Source organism: Anoplopoma fimbria, chromosome 9, assembly GCF_027596085.1.
Source record: "Anoplopoma fimbria isolate UVic2021 breed Golden Eagle Sablefish chromosome 9, Afim_UVic_2022, whole genome shotgun sequence".
In the NCBI taxonomy this organism is placed as follows: domain Eukaryota; kingdom Metazoa; phylum Chordata; class Actinopteri; order Perciformes; family Anoplopomatidae; genus Anoplopoma; species Anoplopoma fimbria.
Window position 1 is genome coordinate 26,237,034 of NC_072457.1, and position 20,118 is coordinate 26,257,151.

General features: G+C 44.9%; 1 protein-coding gene across 1 annotated transcript; it reads left to right on the forward strand.

Moving 5' to 3' along the window:
* The first annotated feature begins 339 nt into the window (after positions 1-339).
* Positions 340-17,112, forward strand: LOC129095280 (adhesion G protein-coupled receptor L1-like). Its single transcript, XM_054603666.1, has 25 exons — positions 340-409; positions 2,526-2,739; positions 3,226-3,335; positions 4,114-4,128; positions 5,389-5,596; positions 6,165-6,429; positions 6,523-6,862; positions 6,946-7,239; positions 8,486-8,589; positions 8,807-8,992; positions 9,104-9,142; positions 9,236-9,416; positions 9,514-9,636; positions 9,847-10,064; positions 10,175-10,348; positions 10,973-11,185; positions 11,279-11,499; positions 11,615-11,681; positions 11,810-11,898; positions 13,215-13,383; positions 13,484-13,633; positions 13,735-13,831; positions 13,913-14,023; positions 14,811-14,834; positions 15,134-17,112. Exons 1-25 carry the CDS (start codon positions 340-342, stop codon positions 17,110-17,112), a joined length of 5,661 nt encoding a protein of 1,886 aa, XP_054459641.1.
* Positions 17,113-20,118: the final 3,006 nt, after the last annotated feature.

A 20,118-nucleotide genomic window follows, 5' to 3' on the forward strand; every position in this document is an offset into this window, starting at 1 on the left:
ACCATGGTAACAACAGATTGAGGGACTTTTCGCTGCACCAAATGCTCAATTGTTATCTATTCCTCTCCCTCCTCTCTGTCTGTCTGTCTGTCTCTATTATTCTGTCCATCTACCACCCCGCTGTGTTTGCTCATGTGCACTCTTTTGCTGTCAGTGTTTGTTATAGGCAATCCAACAAATATACACACACACACACACACTGATTCACACACACACACACACACACACACAAAAGGAGAGAGTGCACTTCTTCACTCTCAATCTTACACTTACACTTCTTCCTCCCCAGGCTCTCCTAACGCGGCTGGTGGTGTGACGTCCTAAATCTTCCTGCCCAGCATGGCTGTGTCACTGTGGTTCCTGGGTGTGTGTGCGCTCACTCTGGCTCACGTCGCGCCCTCCGACCAAGGTAAGAGTCACGGTGCTGAGGTAGTATCATGCAGAGGTGTTGATCATGACACAGCAATCAGCAGGATGAATCACAAACATTTATTTTTAAAGGAAGCAATGGATGATATCAGTGCTAGGTAGATTTGCGTGACTCCTATGTAAGTCATTGTTTTGTAAAGTGAGCAAAGTCAGTTATGAAAAGTAGAACCCACTGCCGCTAAACGAAGGCAAAGTCATCTCGTGACCTGCATGAACAAAAGCTTGTCAAAACATCTGAAGTGTTCAGCCTGTTGCCTCAGGAGCCGCCTGTTCCTAGTTAATAAACAATCAGTCATTCAGCACCATGGACAGTTACAGTACACCAGTAGCATACTGATTCAACCGTGGGTTTAATCCTGACGCAGCAAACACCTCTTTATGTGTGAACATGATACTCAGGATGATGTGAACAACCGGATTAAGGATATGGTAATGTGATTTTCTACAATAAACCTGTTACATATGGTAGTGAGGTGAGTTTACACACAGAGACGTGTGACAAAGTGTCTCGCACCGATGACAAGATTTGTGACGCAGACCCCCTCAAAGGAAATATTTTTCTCATCAATCTGTGTTTACCAAGCGTCTGACAGCCAGCAGTTTGAGCTTTATCCTCCCCGCTGACCTCAAACACAAGATATTGTGACATACAGGTACCTGAATCACATCACAAGCAGGTGTCACAGTGGAGGTGCAGTGTGATTTATGTCAACAAGCACACTCTGCTTGCATCTGGGAATCCTTCCAGTGTTAACTCTCACACATGTCTGCATTACAGCTATGTATTGGCATGTCTAGATTGAGGTAATCAGGGTATGGTGTTTGTGACATTTGTTGTGTTTTGGAAATTAATGTGTATAATCATACCTTCTCATGGCTGATTACATCCCTGGAATAGTATTTAAAGGGAACTCGTCCATACATGTCTTTACATGACTACTATGTCTGCGAAAACAGTTCTCTCTGAGCCACTGTTGCTTTAAATGTGACCACTTGTGCATGGCTGCTAGTGGCGTAGCTCTATGGGTGGCAATATTGGTCCACCACAACTTTTGGATAAATTGCTTTGACCTTCACATCCCATAGGGGTTGAATCCAATTGAATTTGGTGATCCACTGACTAAAGTGACAACATGAGTTTCACATTTGTGGTTTTCATGGAGTTTGCTCAACAGTTATTGGATATGAAATTTGGAAAATGTGGGGCTTGGCATCAGCATGTAAGCATTGTCATTGTGAGCATGTTAGCATTTCGCTCAAAGTAACACTCATGCCTTCCCCAACTTTATGAAAATGGATTCCTAAGTCGGCAACCTTCATGATAACTGAAATCAATGAAGTGCCAAAAACTGCAGTTCCTCAAATGGCCACTTGAGGCTAGCTCCAAAACCGAGTCAATCCCCATAGACCCTCATGCTAAAACTTCACAGCAGAATACCACACATTTTGAGCAAACAAAAAATATGTTTGTTCTCTTGAGTTCATTTCCCCTTTCAAAAAAGGCGTAAGGGTGACTTTTATACCCAACTTCAGTTTAAATAATGTAAAGGCTTAAAGTTACACATAAATGAGGGCGTTTCCGCTACCGGAAGCCGTCGGCCGTCAAACCCCAACAAAGAAGAAGAAGAAGTAGGCTCACCTCAGCTAATTAGAGTCACTGAACTTGACCTCTTGGGCAAATTTGTGGTTGTTGTGGCTTTTGGAGAATTGTTTATTTAATGTCGGACATAGTATGGCTTACTGTGCAGCTAACTGTATCCCGGGCATCGTGGCCAATGGGTGGGCGTTAGATGACAGTTTGCATAGCAAAACTGTCTATGTATAGCAAAAAAAAAATATTAAGCTGTTAATATAGGATACTACAAATCTAGTATATCCTACTTCCTAGGAAGAGACTATCAGATACATTAGTTTAGAAAACATCACAATGATTTCTCTTTACTGGACCTCCAAATCATTGCAGTCTGAATACATAGTAAAATCTGATTGTCCTTAAAAAATGATTTCATTTTTCTTCTTTTCCTTCTACCTCCACCCTTTACCCTCTGCCTCATCTTATCCCCCCCGTCTTCCCCACCTCCACCCCTCATGAGCAGCTATGTCCCGGGCCGCCATGCCGTTCGGGCTGCTGCGTAGGGAGCTGGCGTGCGAGGGTTACCCCATAGAGCTGCGCTGCCCAGGAAGTGACGTGGTTATGGTGGAGACCGCCAACTATGGACGCACCGATGACAAGATTTGTGACGCAGACCCCTTCCAGATGGAGAACACACAGTGTTACCTCCCTGATGCACTCAAGATTATGGCCCAGAGGTGTGTATGTGTTGTGTTACACATTTCGCTGACCGAAGAGCTTAAATCATACAGCAAAGTCGCAAATTGTAGTGTCATTCTTGTATTGTTTGAGTATGTGCAAACATTTTGGAAGCAGTTAAACCGATCAATGAGAGCATCTACTGTTTCGTACATACAGTATGTGTGCACTGCTATACAATGTACCTGTGGATTCATGTTAGAGGAAACATTAGACAAAGCCAATACTTGTTGTTGTTAGTCATGTGTGCGTGCGAGTGCAGTAATCTCTCCTGCTGAGTCTGAGTGGCTGACTGCACCATTAGCTGTGTACTCAGCAGTGTTTTCCTAGAAGAACTGATCAATATTCAGTGAGAGGGAGAGGGAGAGTAGACAAATGGAGTGTCCTTTGCTTCCCCTTTCCTGTCTGTTAATCACTCTCCCTCCCTTCATTGTTTTCTCTTTCTATCATCCCTTTCACTTATCCACCCCTCTGCTGTCCTCCAGGTGTAACAACAGGACTCAGTGTGTGGTGGTTGCAGGGGTCGACGTCTTCCCAGACCCCTGTCCTGGAACATACAAGTACCTGGAGATCCAGTACGAGTGCGTCCCTTACAGTAAGTATGCATATATGTAAACACATGCATAAACACACACATACATACACACACAAACTTGATTACATGCAAATATGTGCATATGTACACAAAACACAAATATTTAACCTATATTTGTCTAGCTATATTGTACGCTTGTGTTTTTCTTTTTCTTAAAACCTCTGATGTCAATTGTATGCCTAAGAGATTTATGGATAGAAGTTTTTTTTTTCTCAGGGAGTGTGTGTGTGTGTGTGTGTGTGTGTGTTTGTGTGTGTGTGTGTGTGTGTGTGTGTGAAATACATAATGAAAGATGGATGGAGAAAGTACAGAGAGGGAAACTGTAGGACATTTGCATAGTGTATGTCTTCTTTATGTGTGTGTGTGAGTGTGTGTATGCGAGAGTGCATGTATGCACTTGCGCGTGCATGCGTGTGTGTTTTCTTTTTCAGATTCACGCCACGGGAGTTGCTCTCTTTTCTCCACAGGAGCCTGATTGAGGGAAGGAGAGATCGGGGGGGGAGAGGTGGAGGGAGGGTAAAGGGGGAGGATGGGGCGGGTGAGGGAGGAAAGAGGGGAGAGGGGTATGCTGGGTCTCCTTTGTGCTCTCTTCTTTCTTACGTGAACTATAAAGTTTGTGGTGAGAATGAGTTCCAAAGTCTTTATCTGTGCAATTCTTTCTTTCTTTCTCTTTTTTTCTTTCTCTCTTTCTCTCTTGCTTGCTTTTCTTTACTTCCCTTCTTTCACCCTCTGACTTCTCTTTCTTTCTCTCCCTCTTTTTTTTCCTATGCTTGAGTAGAAGTGGACCAAAAAGGTAAAGACAAAACATTGTAGCATCTTGATCTCTTACCCCCCGACCCCCACTCTTTTCTCTCCTTCTCTTCCTCTCTCCTGCCATCTCTCTCTTCCTCCTACCCTAGGACGTTGTTTCGTAGTCATGCTGGATGTTGCCCCCCTTTTTTTTCATTTCCTACTTGGTTATTTTGTCGCCCTCATTTTATCCATCTCTCGTGGTTGAAAACCCGTCCTTTTATCCAATTTTATCCAGGTTCTGCACATAGTCTCTCTTCCTCTTTTCTCTCTCTCTCTCTCTTTCTTTCTCCGGTTTCTCCCCTTCTTCTTCCTCTCTTGCTCCTGGTCGATCTCTCTGTCTCTTATTTCTCTCCCTCAGTCACTCTGTGCGAACACAAACATAAACACAACTGCTCACACAAACATAAACATAATCTTCTTACCTTTTCTCTCTTTTCCTTTCCACACACAAGCACCTTTCTTTCTTTCTTTCTTGCAATCATTCCTTCCTACTTGTCTGATCATCCTCCTCATGCTTATTTTCCCTTTTCTTCCCTTATAGGAAGAGCCCCTTATTTATCTTCATAGGAAAAATAAGACCAAATGTGTGTGATTGTATATCCTTCTGGATGTGTGCTTACCAAGCACTGCTTCTGTGTGTGAGTGTGTGTGCATGCCTATCTGCATGCCAGTGTGAGACTGTACAGTAAACATATGTGTTCATTCAGTTATTGACATGTGGGTGGACCAATCGTTGTGCTCGGCGTAAACTAACCTGCCCTCTCATTCACTTCAAGGCAAAATTTAGCTCCGCCTTCTGCGTCCCTGATTCTACCTCACACTCTTTTTCACTCTTTTTGCACTAACCCACACCCACACTTACGCACACACACATGCACACGCACACAAAGCACATAAATACACTCACACACCTTTCATTGCAGTGTCCCTGTTGTATTACTCACTACAGACACACGCACACACACACACGCTAATAGTGTGTGAGTTTCAACAGTTTTACGTTTCTGTTGCTTGCCTCTTGAGATCACACAGGTGTTTTAAATCTCTCTCTCTCTCTTTTTCTCTTCATTCTTTTTCTCTTGCTGCATCAACTGCATCTAATTCAATTCCATTTTTCATGCATTGATCCATTTTCTCCCCATCTCCACTATCTTTCCACACTTTTCTCCACCTCACTTCCTTCCCCGCTCTTCTTCTCCCTCCCTCTTCCTCTTTTTTCTCACATCCTGCTGTCTTCCCCTCCTCCACTTCCGTCTTCCAGTTTTCGTGTGTCCTGGCTCTCTGCTCAGCGTCCAGCCGGCCTCCTCTCTCCTGGAGGCGGAGCATCAGTCGGGGGCATGGTGTAAGGACCCACTGCAGGCTGGAGACAGGCTTTACGTCATGCCGTGGACGCCATATAGGACCGAGGTGCTTTATGAGTACGCCTCCTGGGACGACTACCGCCAGAACAGAGTCACCACCACATATAAGTGAGTAATGTCTCTGTAAACACTGTGTATTTCTGAAGATGAGACATTGGGCTATGGACACATAGGCATTTCAAACGCCTTTGGATTAAACGATTATTCAATTCTTCCAAAGAAAATCGAAAATTGGTTCAATTAATTTTTCAGTTTAAGTCCAATCAATTCAAAATGGGGATACAGCTTGGATTCAAATGTTAAGAATCTAGTAGTAAAAGTAAGTATCTATGACTTAATAAGCAACTAGCAGAGTTAAAGTTATAAACCTTAGATTTGTATCATATAAAAAACATTTTTTTTGATTCTATTTGTGACTGGTATGTAACCTGTCATAGCCATTAAATGTATTAACACTAATTTAGTACCTCTCTATAGAATGAAAATGGAGTCTGCCATTTTCACTCTGGCCTTAAATGCTGCACACACGCAAAAATCAGCTTGTTTAGCACCTGCAGGATGATAAGAAGCTCCTAAAGAAAAAAAGGTTTTCAGGGCATTTCACTTTCTTTTTCCTAATTAATGATATGATATGACTTCCATGTATACTTCATTTTTCCATCATTCTCTGTCCTAGGTTGCCTAGCCGCGTGGACGGTACCGGCTTTGTGGTGTATGACGGCGCCGTGTTTTACAACAAGGAGCGAACGCGCAATCTGGTCAAATATGACCTGCGGACGCGCATCAAGAGCGGCGAGGCGGTGGTGGTCAATGCCAACTATCACGACACCTCGCCTTACCGCTGGGGAGGGAAGTCAGACATTGATCTGGCGGTGGACGAGAACGGCCTGTGGGTGATCTACTCTACTGAAGCCAATAATGGACACATCGTGGTCAGCCAGGTACGGAAGGAGGAAGGAAAAACAGATCGATGAGTGAAAAGAATGAAGGGCTTTATTAATGAGTTCTCTCATTTTCCCATTTTTCGTTTGCAGGTGAACCCATATACCCTGCGTTTTGAAGGCACGTGGGCCACCGGCTTTGACAAACGCGGGGCGAGCAACGCCTTCATGGCCTGCGGCGTGCTCTACGCCGTGCGCTCCGTCTTCCAGGATGATGAGGGGCAGGCAGAAGGTCGAGTGGGCAGCGACATGGTGGTTTATGCCTACGACACCAGCCGAGGACAGGAGCTGCCCGTTCAGATACCGTTCCCCAACCCTTACCAGTACATCTCCTCCATAGACTACAACCCCAGAGACAACCAGCTGTATGTGTGGAACAACTACTACGTGCTGAGATACCCGCTACAGTTTACACCGCCACCGCCTACTAAAGGTTTGTGGAACAAGTGTACTTGTGTATTTGACATACTGGTATGTGTTGAAACCAGAGAAACAACAGTGTTTCCATCCCTCCAGGTCCTCTCTCGTCTCTGATGACGACGGTCCGCTCCTACACGGCCACTGTCTCGTTGACCCCAGTGCGGCCGTCGGCCTCTCACCCCATTGGCGTCATCAACCGAGGACCCTTTGACCAGCGGCCGATCACAGCCATGGTCCCCCTGACCCCACGTCCACCTCTGCGTGTCCCTTTGGCTCCTGGGGGCCCCGGTCAGGTGGGCGGATGTGAGGGCCGGGTGGCACGAGGGGTGCAGTGGCCGCCCACGCTGAAGGGCGAGACGGTGGAGAGGCCATGCCCGAAAGGTTCACTAGGTAGGTGTAGCGTGTGTGTCGCTGTACAGATGTGAGCATGCCAATATGCGTGTTGCAGTGTGTGTGTATGTGTGTGAGCTGCGTGTGTGTGTCTGTATCTTGTTTCCCTTTGAAATGTAGTCGGATGTCCCCTCTTTGAACTTGCCCTCATGAGAGAGAAGAAGAAAGAGTCAAGAGAAGCTGGGTTTATCAACCTTTTCCTCTCGCTGTGCAGCTGTCCTCCTCAGCCCAGCGCTCCCTCTGAGCAAAAGCTGTTATGCAGATTATGTAGATAAGCCTGTAGTGCACTTTGCCTCCTCCTTATCACGTTGAAAGGTTTGAACATGGTTTTAGCACAGAGGTGATATTTTCACAGGGGAATAATCTAATACTAAATACTAAACAACAGAACACCAATGTGCCAGTTGTCTTATAAATATATTTTCAGAATTGGTGTTACAGACACTCTAGTTCTGTACTTCTTGCTTCCGTGAGCTTTAAGCATCTTTTAGCTCATATTGTTTTATTGACAGTACATTTACTGGCTAGCTTCACAGTTAGCCATTCGCTAGTAAAGACAGTCCAACAAACTAAAGCGAATTAGCCAAAAACCCATGTGTTTCTGTCAGAAGTTGATGAATAAAACAAGATAAAAGGGGGATCAATGATGTGGACTCTAACACGACCCCAAGTTAATGCTAATGTTGCTTCTTGCTGGAGGTGTAAATAGGTAATTTATTTGTTAAAACACTTTGATAGGAAGGCAAATAATCCCACCCTTCATTTGTTTGTTTTAAAATGTTGTTCCTACACACTTGTCAATAAGACTCTGTGTACATCTTCAAGGTAGGTAAGGTTTGTTGTCCTTATAATGGAGTCCTTATGCAAACAAGTGGTCAAAAAGTGTTTTATCAAAAAAGAAAACAAAATTAATATCCATTAATTGATTTCAACAGATAATACATTTATTTGTTTTTTAAATAATATTTCCTCCTGATTTCCTGTTTATTTCATGAATATATACTCAGGTTTTATTGACTGTCTTGTCTTTCATTCATTATTAATGATTCCATATTTAACCAAGTGACAACATTTTGTTTTTGCTGAACTATATTGTTTGCTTCTAGAAAAATGAAGAGATTTTTGGCTGCAAGGGTAAAAGATGCGTGGAAAAACATGTGCAAGTGTCAAACCACCTCAGGTCGTTTAAACCACAAGCTGTCCTTTCTCTTTCTGACAGTCTGTGTCACCCTTTCTGTCTCTGCAGGTATAGCCTCCTATCAGTGCATGCAGTCTCCGGTGGGCTGGAGCTCCAGAGGGCCTGACCTTTCCAACTGCACCTCTCCCTGGGTCAGCCAAATTGCACAGAAGGTTAGTCACACATTCACACACACACACACACACACACACACACACACACACACACACACACACACACACACACACACACACACACACACACACACACAAACACACACACACACACACACACAAACACACTGTGCAAATCCCCTAAAGCCAGTCAACAAGCAGCTCTCTCTTAAATGTCAGAATATTTGACATTACAAACACCCCCACCTCACTCTAGATTAAGAGCGGAGAGAACGCGGCCAACATCGCTGGGGAGTTGGTCAACTTGACCCGGGGGCGGATCTACGCTGGTGATGTCAGCATGTCTGTCAAGCTAATTGAACAGCTATTGGACATCCTGGACTCGCAGCTCCAGGCCTTGAGACCGGCCAATAAAGAGTCAGCAGCGCGCAATTATAACAAGGTAATTTGTTCCCGTTGTCAGTGCAGAGGTGTACTCGACCTTTCCTGGAAATGAGAGCGGAAATGTCAGTGATGATGATTCTAACATTAGATTTGTTTTTCCTCTTTTCAGCTGCAGAAGAGGGAACGCACATGCAGAGCTTATGTTCAGGTAAAACAGACAGACAGACAGACAGACAGACAGACAGACAGAAAGATATATAATCAAGAGTAAGAATTCAACACTTTTTTTTCTCTCTGTCAGGCGGTCGTACAGACGGTTGATAACTTGTTGGGTCCTGAGGCTTTGGTGTCCTGGGCGGATATGAGCAGTGTCGACCAGTCACGCTCAGCATCGCTGCTATTAGACGCAGTAGAGAAAGGAGCTTTTCTACTGGCAAACAATCTTTATGAAGGCCGCTTCAGTGACAGGGCACCAAATGTTGGTACGTGGCCCATCTCTTTTCTTGCTTTTGCTCTACACGTTATGGAAATAATAATAAGTCTAAGCTTTTGTGTATGTCTGTTCCTGTGTGTGCACAGATCTGGAGGTGTACGTACTAAATACAGAGGCAGACATACAGGATCTGACGTTCCCTCACTCCTACGACAGCGACAGCATCTTGCAGATATCAGCGCTGGCTCTGCAACAGTACAGCAACAACGGTCTGTGACACAAACCAAAACTGATCAACATTTTATACAGCTGGTTATTATAAAGTATGTTGCCTGTGTTAGTAAACTATAGGTGGGACAAGTATTGGGCGGTGGAAGTAATTCTAGTTTTTGTCCACGTGTTAAAAAATCCAAACATTATATAATGTAAGGCGGGAGTCTCGAATTTGCTCTTTTATTATGTCCCCCTTTCCGCTGCAGGCCAGGTGAAGCTGGTCCTCTCTCTCTATAAGAACCTGGGATCCTTCCTGACTACCCAGAACTCAACTATGCGGCTCGGTTTGGGGCTGGGCCAGGGATCGGAGGCCCGGCGTAGGAGCCTGGTGGTCAACTCCCATGTCATCTCCGCCTCTGTGCACAGAGGATCCAACAGAGTGTATCTCTCCGAGCCAGTGATCTTCACTCTCAGGCACCTGCAGGTCTGTTTGGAAATCTATTAACCTCTAAAATTAACAAATTCCCTCTGTTCACTAAGTATCTTTATATTGTATGCGCTTATATATGTTTTGCTGTGCGTTTGCCTTCACAGCTGGAGAACCACTTTGGCCCCAACTGCTCTTTCTGGAACGGAACCGGGGTTTCTGGGAGCGGCCGGTGGTCTACACAGGGCTGCCGTCTGTTACACACCAACAACACACACACTACCTGCGCCTGCAACCACCTGTCCAGCTACGCCGTCCTCATGACATATCAGCAACCTGCTGTAAGTAACACACACCACAAAAACACTACAGTGTTTAGGTGTGTGGGTGTTTTTTCTCTTGATATGCGTGAACCTTCTCTCATACAGTTTATGGGCACAATGACAGTGGAGCAAAATGTAGCATTTAGCCTCTGCGCAGATGTATGAATGGACCGTTCTACACAATATCACTGCCTCTGCTGCTTCTTTTAAGCTGGCCAGGTGCCAAACCTTCACTTCATAAATCCAGCTCCATCCTCGACCAACAAAGGCTTTCCGACTCCATCTTTATGCACCCATTTGCTTAAGCACAGTTGGACTTCACCCCCACCCTGCTGTCCAAAATGTTGTTTAAAAGTCAAACACAGAGGGGGTGATAATTGTGGACTGTAGCTGTAAAAGAGAGAGAGAAAGAGAGTGATAAATGCTGCAGGCTATTTTGTCTTGCCATGAAATTGAATTAAGTGTTTCTGAGCAAGATGTCCAGAGGAACACGAGGACTCAACACCACAAAATACATCCATAATTGCTCACAATCCTGCATCTGCACTTGTTCCTGCACTCATAAATGTACCCTTTATGAGCAGATAGCAAATGATCTTAAATCCCTCTGCACTTTCTTTCTCGTCTGCTTCTTTTTATCAGTTTGGCGTCGGTGTAGAAGAGCTTCTCGTCTATGTGGTTTCCTGGGTTGGCATCTCTGTGGCGCTGGTGTGTTTGGCCACCTGCCTTACAACCCTGTGCTGCCAGGGGGCGCCGTGGCACACAGACCACAGCACCATCCACTGCAACCTGTGGGCCAACCTGCTCATCACTGAACTGCTCTTCCTTGTCGGTGCCAACAAGACGCAGTATACAGTAAGTGCTCATTCACTACTGTTGTATTTTAAAGCATGTTGTTTATTCATTTCTTTTTGTGAAGTATTCCTTCTTCTCTATCTGAATTTGCAGATTGTGTGCTCCATCATTGCTGGCCTGCTGCACTTCTCACTGCTGTCAGTGTTTTGCTGGTTGTGTCTGGAGGCGGTGGAACTGTACTTGCTGCAGCGGGAGGTATTCGAGGGACGTAACTCCAGGAGGAAGTATTTCTACCTGTGTGGCTACTCTATTCCCAGCCTGGTGGTGGCTGTCTCCGCAGCCATAGACTTCAGAGGCTACGGCTCAAAAACTGCGTACGTTGACTAATGTGTGTGTGTGTGTGTGTGCATGTGGGGGGGGGGATGTATGAGATTATTCTCATAATGTACGAGATTATTTTCTTACTGTGATTTGTGTTTGTGTGTGTAGATGTTGGCTGCGAACAGACAATTACTTCATCTGGAGTTTCCTCGGACCAGTTGGTGTCGTTATTACTGTGAGTACAGAGAATTCATGCTCTCATACAGACGCAAACATTTTTATATATATTTTTTTTTTCATCAGTGTGTAAGAACATCATGTTGGGTCATTATTAATGTGTGTTTGTTCTTTTTTCGGCCTCAGTTAAACCTGGTTGTCCTGGTGATGACCTTACATAAGATGCACAGCACTGCTGCTTTGAAGCCAGACTCCAGTCGCCATGACAACCTGAGGTAAGTACAGTGTCTCATGCTGATCTGTTGTGTGGTATTATGTGTAGATATCATTGTGTTTAAGTAGCTCTGGCTCCAACCACAAAGTTATTTGAAAAATAAAGTAAACTGAATAATAGTAATTATAAATAGTAATAGTAAAGTTAAATGTATTGTTTTTCAGTCCTGTTGCATGTTTATTTGTTATATTGTTATTTATAGTCAATGTGAATTAAATGAAACAGTTGTATTATATTAAAGCTCTAGCATTTTGTTAAACAGCAACATTTTTAAAAAGTTTCAAGTCAAACATCCACAGTTTTTACAAGATCAGAAAAAAAGGGGTATACAGCAGTCTTGACAGCAGTATTGAAAAGTATGGAATTTGATTTAAGCAATTTCCTAGTCTGGATAAGTATGGATAAAAGGGAGTGCGGGAAAATATTTGTGTTTCCAGACCATTGCCTCTAATAAATGCCCTAATGAATCGATCATACAAGCATAGTGTTTTTTATGTGCTGGTAGCAGGCAGCCAGCACAGACTAAATGTTTGCCAAGATTAAGATGTTTGACTGTGGAACGTTGCCCAACTTTTTGTGTAGGATTGTGGACTGAACAGACTTAAAGGGAAAATGCACATTTTCTGAGAGCTGACTTGAAAAATGCTATAAATCCTGGTTGACTGAGGATTACAAAATTGGAAAAGAAAGCTAAATGCAAACTTTGTGTAAAATTGTCTTCAACATGTGGATAGGGCAGCTATTGTATGCCATATACTGACTCTGGGTACAGCATCCTCTGTACCCAGAGTCACAAAGTCATATATGGTCTAAAGAAATGTACCTGGAAGTTTGAAAATTTGGGTTTGGAAAAGTATTGGATTTTAAAATGGAAAATGTGAACGCTATGCTATAAGTAGCCTACACTATTATATGTTTCTGAAAACGTACGATGCGGGAAATAGGAAATGCAGTAACATAATCCTGGTTTAATATTTGATCAGCACAGATCAAATATAAAATATTAGTTTGACAATTTTACCGGAGTTAACAATCAGTGATTGATGCTGCGTTAGAGACTCCTCGGCTCTGAGTAATTGTTTTTTTTCGGGGGAGGTGCGATTGCCATTAGGAGCACTAAGAGGAGGAACCTGAATTTTGCACAGATTATATGTATCATCCACTACTGCCAGGATATAGTTTAAGCAAATATGACAGAAAGTAATTTGCATTCAAGTTTCCAACGGTAGCTTTTAAGCTCGGGGACCAGAAAAATCAACAGATTTATGTAAGTAAACTCTTGTTCTTGTCAGAATGAAAATAAACTGTGATTTCCAGGGCGTGGGCGGTGGGCTCCCTGACGCTGCTCTTCCTGCAGAGTGTCACCTGGTCCTCAGGCCTGATGTTCCTGTGTGCTCCGTCCCTCCTGCTGGCTTACCTCTTCTCCTCCCTCAACACCGCCCAGGGCCTCCTCATCACCATACTGCACTGCACCCTTGCCAGGAAGGTCTGTGTTCATGTGTCTTTATGTAACTGCAAGACCCTATCTGTAACCTCATCATTGGTGACTAAAGAGATATGTCACATGTTTTAAATATTCCATGTAGGGTCAGAAGGACTACGGCCGTTGCCTGCGCCTCTCCCAGTGCTGCGTAACTTCCTCCTCCAGCTCTCCGGACTCGGTGAAGGGTGCTGCACTGCGATCCAACAGCCGATACACCAGCAGCCAGAGTCGGAGGGCTACAGCTAACAGACAGGTACACTACAATACACCGCACCTCTGAGTCTCTGGGTCTTTGTCTCTCTCTTTTACTGTGTCTGAGTCAGTTTGACCTTGTGTGAAATATTTCTATTCCAGAGTCGTATCAGGAGAATGTGGAATGACACCGTTCGCAGACAGACTGAATCGTCTTTTATCGCTGCAGACGTTAACAACACACCTACTCTTAACCGAGGTTAAGATTTTATCTCTACTCAATGTCAGTGTTGGGTCCTCTGTTGTTCGGTTTTATTTATTTCCCTCCCTCTCTTCTCAGCTGCTTTGGGGAATCACTTCCTGACTAATCCGGTGCTGCAGACTCATGCTGGAGCCTCTCCTTATGACACGATGTTGGCCCAGGGGTACAACCAACCCTTCACCTCCACAGGTACATCTCACCACAACGCTCTGTGATTCTTCCTGATTTTGAGTCAATGTTTTCCTCTAAGATTAGTTACTCTCCCTCTTTATGTTGGCATATTTTATTGTCCTTTTGCTAATGTGTACTCCCAGTACTTTGCAAAACTCCTATGCCACACAAAATTGTCCAAGTACGGCCACTCCCTAAAGTTTTTTTTTTTTTAAGTTGCACAGTATCAACTCTCAAGGAAGTTGAATGTGTTCAATTCTGACATACTTTTTGACAATTTTCCATAACTGTTCTTTGTCTACTTATTTTTCATTTTTTGTGTGTTGAATAGAGACCAACCTATACGAGATTTTTTAGGGCAATACAGGTATCTATATTGGAGAGTTTGGTGACCATGATATGTATAGACCAAGGCACTTGGATAAAAAATAACTTGCGATTGCCCTCTAATAAACAAACAGCGAGGATGACACTGCTTCTTAGTGCACTTATTATCTATTGCATTTCAGTAACAGATTTTTTTGTTGCGGATACCTTTTATATCTGTGATAAGATAATATTATCCAATAATATCAGGCGACTGATTTATCGCTTGGGCTCTACTTCCTGAATTTCCCTGAGTGGCCTAAGACCTTTGCACTGTACAGTTTATCATTTTTCTGTTTCTGTACATTCTGAATGCTTAAAAAGTTTTTGGTTTATACCCGTGTGTTGTTCTGTTTCTAGTTTTTGACCTTGAAATGTGTGTCTTTTAAATGTTTTTTGACCCTTTCCCTCTCTGTCTCTCTGTCTTAACGTGGACCAGTAGGAACCTTCAGAAACAAGCAGAGTATGAGCCCTCCTTTATTGTGCTCACTCCAATCATTGAGCGCCACTTCCTTGTTCAATTCATAGACTACCTGTGCAACATATGCACACATACATCTCTCTCATGTGGCTACATAACTGAACATTTCATTAAAGAATATTGTCAATATCCAAATCTTTCTGGTAAAGCCACACCCTCAGTAGGAACATGAACCCCAAACGCTTTCATCCATTCATACATTCATTCACTTAAACATCTTCTTGTGAATCTTTTATGAATTCCCTGTTAGTTAATTTCCACCTTCCTGTTTCTTCCAACAGAAGGTGGAGTGTCCCAGAGCCAGGAGTCCTGTGGGTTGGACAGCGTGTGTCTCAATGGAGGCTACACCCCCAACACCTTCACCCTGCACGGTCTGGGAACCACACCCGGGTCCCGAGCTGGAGTGGTGGGCAGCACTGACCTTCTACGAGAGGGAGGAGTTGGGATGGGAGGCGACGACATCTCCCCAGCCCTCCTCACCCCCCACGGGGCCACAGATCTGAGCGGCGGTGCTGGAATGCGTCGTAACCTGTCTGACGCAGCGGCGCTGGAAAAGATGATCATCTCAGAGCTGGTGCAGAGCAACCTGAGGCCCTCGGTCGCCATGCCGGTTCCTCCTGAGCGCTACGGAAGCCTGGCGCGGCCTCAGCACCACGACAGGGCAGCCCTCACACACACTGCCACTTTGACTCGACACGCACAGCCGCCCCAAGAGGGCTGGGCTGCCACCATGCAGCCAAACGCACGGCACAATGCACAAGAGCCCTGGGCGCACACGCGGCACCACACACAAGACGCTGCTGAGACACATTCCGCAACACGTGGACAAGATCACGCCACGACGCCGCGCTTACAGGATGGCTGGTCACACTCAAGGGTTTCTGGAGACTCTGAGTCCCACGAGCTGCTTAAAGACGGGGACAGGTCGCTGCAGGGCACTCTGAGTCGCCGCGGGCTCCAGGACAGGCAGCAGGCGCGCCCTCCTGATGTTCAGGCACGGCCCTACTCCACCCTCAGCCGCACACCGGGCACACTGTCACGTCACCGGGGCACTGTGGAGCCGAGCGTAGGGACCGACAGAGACCGAGAGAGGGACAGGGAGCGTTACCGGGACAGGCCCCTCCCGCCTCCTCCTCCTCCTCCTCCACAGGAGTCTGAGTCCATGTACAAGGCTCTGGAGGAGCCGCTGCTGATGAAACAGAGGGAGGCAGGTGTGGAGGCATGGAGAAGTGGCCAAGACAGAGAGAAGGACGAGACTTTTCTCTTAAAAAGAGACGAAATGATGGACGACTGGAGGGGAGGAAACGAGAGAGGGAGGGACGAATCTTTTACCTCTCAGACGAGAGATGAGGAGATGGAGGAATGGAGAGCCGGGATGGAGAGAGGGAGAGAGGAATCTCATCTGCTGGAGAAGAGAAGTGGAAGGATGGAGGTGTGGCGGGGGGAGACAGACCAGGAAGAGACTTTTATAACACAGAAGAAAGAGTTTGGGATTGACGGATGGAGAGGTGGGATGGACAGAGAGAAAGATGAATCCTTGTTTTTAAAGGACAGAGATGGATGGAGAGCAGGGATTGAGCGAGAGAATGAGAAGCAGAAGGATAGAGCACTGGATGTGTGGAGAGGAGGGATGGATGTAGACAGGGACGAATCGTTCCTGTTCGAGAGCAAAGATGGCGGTCTGGACGGGAGGAAAAGAGGGAAAGAGAGAGGGTCTCTTCGCTATCACGGCGAACGAGAGGATTCCGACAGCTTTGCTCTGCCTTTGACCCCTGACCTTGACCTTGACCCTGACTCCTCACCTATCTACGCCCGGGATTCAAACCCCTCCCCTCTCTACCCCGGAGACCGCCGCTCGCCTCCACTCAGCATCTTCCCCCGAAGCTCTCCCCCGACGAACATCTTCGCTCCTCGAGACGCTAGCTCGCCTCCAAACAATCTGTACTCGCGCCACTCCCCTCAGGTGTACAGCCGAAGCAGCTCCCCTCCTCGCTTCTACACCCGCAACTCCCCTCCGACCCTCTCGTACCCGGACAGCAGCCCTGAAGGTCCCGAGGAGATCAGCAGCCCCACTGGCCCCCCCCAGCGGCCCGCCCTGGAACTGCCCTACAGCCTGGGGCGACCCCCGCTCGGCCCGCGGCCCAATCACCTGCAGACCTTCTACCAGCCGCCGCCGCTTGCGTCCAATGGAGAGGCGTACACGCCAGAGCCCACCTCGGATGGAGACGACGGACAGATGCAGCGGGTGACGAGCCTGTGACTAGGGCGGTGGTGATCGGGGCATAGAAACCAGGGACGAGGAGGAAGACGGTGGTTATATCAAATAAGGAAGGTCAATCTGATGGAAAGGATGATGATTGTGATGACAAAGGTGATAATGATGATGGATGATGATGGATGATGAAAGTAATGATGATGACAGTGACGGCTCCTCCCTGCTTCTATCTCCCGATCACCACGAGACTTCCCCCTTTTCATGTTTTGTTACTTTTCTATGACTGTGATCCATTTACAACTCTTCCTCCTTCCACGTCCTCTCTTTACCCTCTCTTTCCTGAAACCCTTCTGTGTCTCCCCGTCTCATTGGTGCTTATCTTTATCGGCCCATCGTCTTAAGTTTCTATCGGTTTGTCGGCTGGGTGTTGCCCTTCCCTGTAGCAAGCAAACAGTGTGTCAAAGAAGCACTTGTGTGTTGCCAAAAAATCCTTTCAAAGAACATGTGCATGACTTTATAGTGGCTTTACAAGGCTACATACTGTAGGAGGGAAGTGTGTGCGTGTGTGTGAGCGGATGTGCGTGAATAGCTTGATGAGCATGCGTGTGTGTAAGGATGAGTGTGTGAGTGTGAGCGTGTGTAAATACATCATTCTTGTATAATTAATGTATCACAGTGAAGCATTTTATCAATATCAACTGGGAGGCCTCTTACACACATCCCCTCCTACTGATTTTGAACTCTTGACCAATCCCATTTCACATCAAGATCAACGCCCCCCCTTCAACTACCCCCTCCCTCCACCTGCCACAAACTGTTGGTGATGGAACTCGTTGCCATGGAGCTTGTCATAGCAACAGAACTATTGACTCCAGAGCCAGAGATCATATGAAACCTCAGAACTTTTCTGCAACCCCCTGAGATCCGTGTAAATATCGACCTAAAGTGTTCTGATTGTCTTGTATTGCTATTGAAGTTCAAGTAAACATGTGAAATAAATGTTACCGTCTTTCTCTTTGTGTGGATGTACAGAGAGAATGAGGGGTTTCACTAAACGGAGAAATGCAGAACTGCAGTAGAAAAAGAGGGGGGCAAAAGACTGTTAATGGATATAATGAAGAAAAAGTCTCAGTTTGATGGATAACATTTTTTTACTTAGTTACATTAAAACTGTTGTTTAATGTAACTAAGTACATTTACTTAGATCTCTAATACAAAGTACTTGTACATTACTTGAGTACTTACATTAAATATTCTACTCAACAACAATATCTTACAGCTACAGTTACTAGATACTTTGTAGATAAAGCTTATATATATATATTAAAATATGAGGAATTTAATAATTGTTACAGATTAAAAACAACCCATCAGTATAAAAAGTGTCTTTAATCGGCTCCGATTAATCCGGCTACAATTGAAATGCTTCTTATGCGTCAGTAATTATAACCCAATAATATTGTCTATAATAATGGAACTATGGCAGAGGCCATTGGGCTGCTCAATGAGTACTTCTACTTTTTATACTCATATTTATCTGACAACACTGTTATTAAAGTACAATTTATTTTAAATGCAGGAAACAATATCTTTAAATGTTGGTGTTGCTCATCTAAGTACTTCTTCCACCAATGCTGAAGGAGAAAAAGGATATTTCATTTTAGATGAGTTGAAGCTACAGAACAGAGGGTTTTATCAGCCTTAACTTACTGGTACAAAAATCACATAGCAGGCAAGGTAGAACAAGCATCACAGGACAGCCATTCACTGCATTATTAGAAAATAGACTAATATAATTTTGAGAGGGGGGTTGCAGTTGTGTGGACTCTACTTTTGTTCCCCAAAAAATCACATCTTGACATCATAACCAAAAGATTATTATCACCAAATTCTGTAGTCCGCTTTAGCATCTTTAAGGCAAATGTTTTGGTTTTGCAGCCCACCATAAACTACTGTTCTGGTTCAGTAAAACCGCTTTCATCAACATCAACATTAAAAGCAGAAGCAGGCAGCTGTTTTCAGCAAATTAACTCTGTTAAACCGAGTGCACCCTACCTGCACAGCACCAAATGGCAGACATTTGAAGTTAGCAACTAGCTTCTCAACAAAGTGGAGCATCCAGCTGCTAATGAGCCAAATGCTTTTATCTGGTGGATGGTGGAGACCAAAAGCAGAGCTTTAAAAGGGTTAATACTGGACTTGTATTTGTCAGATGGCCAGAAACACTCAAAATAAATGCTGTGTTTACTCATTCACAAAAAGTCTTTGCCATATGAACTTAATAAGGTGATAATATGTCACTGTTGTTTTATAAGCTTCTAGCTTCGCCCAAACGTGGCTAAATAACTAAACTTAATTAATTTCAAGATGGAGTAATCATCGTTTAAAAGATTATGCAATGATTTGTCTTGTATAGTCAGATATGTCTCCACAGTACTTTGTCAAAAGGTCTGGCTATACTCCTACACCAGTGTGATGATGCCAACGCTCTGACTTGTTTGTATTTTTTTAAACCATTCACCATCGCCATCATCGTCTTGGAAGGTGCTAAGCCCAGGATGCAGCGACGGTACCATGGCAAAATAGATGTTGCATGATAGCGATAATGGAAGGGGAGGAGTTGAAATATGCAGTCAATGGCAGTCTTATGCCCACAGTCTACATCCGGGTGTCAGACTAAGCTCGGCTAAAGCTCCAGCGGGAGGAGAAGGGCTAAGTGCTTAGCAATAGAGTCTCATCCTCCAGCCAGGAAAAGAGCTTCTCATCACTGGGAGCCAACACCGACACCAGACTGCTGGAGGCCCAGGCCGTATTGCTCGGCCCGCTAGAGGGAAGTTAGGCACGGGAGAACCAGAACCAGGACTGAGCGGGGCAGACTGTCAGACCCTGCTGCAGTAAAATGTCAGCTTTTTTTGGTGCTCGGAAACACTACCACCTTTCTCCACAGGGACTGTCAACATCAACACAAAATACAAGTTCCTTGTAGTAGCTTTAAGGAGACAATCATTATTTAAAAAAATCTCATTTTTATTGAATGATCTGTGTGTTCAT